This window comes from Chaetura pelagica, unplaced genomic scaffold (assembly GCF_000747805.2).
Source record: "Chaetura pelagica isolate M959 unplaced genomic scaffold, ChaPel_1.0 scaffold345, whole genome shotgun sequence".
Classification (NCBI taxonomy): Eukaryota; Metazoa; Chordata; class Aves; order Apodiformes; family Apodidae; genus Chaetura; species Chaetura pelagica.
The window spans coordinates 1,401,161-1,402,186 of record NW_009953962.1 but is presented as its reverse complement, the minus strand read 5'-3'; the positions used below and the strand labels follow the sequence as shown (position 1 = coordinate 1,402,186).

General features: G+C 46.1%; 1 protein-coding gene across 4 annotated transcripts in view; it reads left to right on the top strand.

The window, feature by feature from the left end:
• Positions 1 to 31: 31 nt before the first annotated feature.
• Positions 32 to 1,026, top strand: part of NFIB (nuclear factor I/B) — a 174,165-nt gene continuing 173,170 nt past the window's right edge. For all 4 annotated transcript variants that reach the window (XM_010001923.1, XM_010001922.1, XM_010001921.1 and 1 more), the window contains exon 1: positions 32 to 358. In XM_010001923.1, coding sequence (XP_010000225.1) covers positions 329 to 358 — 30 coding nt within the window. In that variant the 5' untranslated portion in view covers positions 32 to 328. The remainder of the gene's footprint in view (positions 359 to 1,026) is intronic.

Below are 1,026 nucleotides of genomic sequence, written 5' to 3'. Positions count from 1 at the left end.
CCCGAGTCCTTCCCCCCTCATCTGCAAAACAAGCAGCAGCAGCAGCAGCAGCAAAAGCGAGACTCCTGCGCCGCCGACTACAAGAGGGTTAAAAGTGTAGATTGGATTTCACCCCGGGAAATCTAGCACACGGAGTGAACTTGAATCTTTGGCTATTTAAGGAGGACTGGGGTTTGTTGTGAAGTTGTGGTGATCCAGTGCAGAGCCCCGTCCTGATTGATTTCATCTTCCTTGAGTCTCAGATGACTGTAAAATGAATAGATGAAATTATTCCTTTTTGAGGCTTTTCTTAGGGGCTCTCCGGGCAGCGTGTTCTCAAAGCGAAGTCATGATGTATTCTCCAATCTGTCTCACTCAGGTATAGACTCGTTTAATTTAATTTATTTGTTGGTTTATTTATTTATTTTTCGCGTGGTTTTTAATTAGTATTATTTTTATATGTGTGAGTTGTTAATGAGTCATTGCTAGTACTTGTAACGGGTTAAAGCACAGTTGTCTGATCCAAACTCCCTGCTTGTCAGATCCAAACTCCTCTCGCAGGAGGGAACAGGAGAGAATAAACTGTACAAGGCCATTGTTTTGGGGAGATCCATTCAAAGTGTCACCCGTAGACAAATACTGTTAATTGTTGGCGCATAAGACGTCAAAGGTTAACAAAATGGAAATGCACATAATTACGCTAAAAAGCGGGTTTGGGAAGTATTGGTTTGATTGAAATCAAGCGTTTTGCTCTCTTTTTAGTTCTCCAGTTTACGCTGAGTCTAATGAAAGGGTTTGAAAGGAAAAGTGCTGGTTTTAACCAAAAAGATGAGCGCTCGCCGGCGCGCAGTAATCGCGTCTTATGCTTAATTAATAATGTGTAGGTTGCCAGCAGTGCGGGAGATGTGAGCGGGGATGACCAAGCTGTGGAGTATTTTCTTGTGGGGTTGCGCAGGGGCTTGGCACTTGTCCCTTCCCAGCGAAGCTGCAGCGTTGGCGGCCGGGCGCGCATCCTCCCGCGCCGGGCGAAGCTCCGCTCCCCGCACC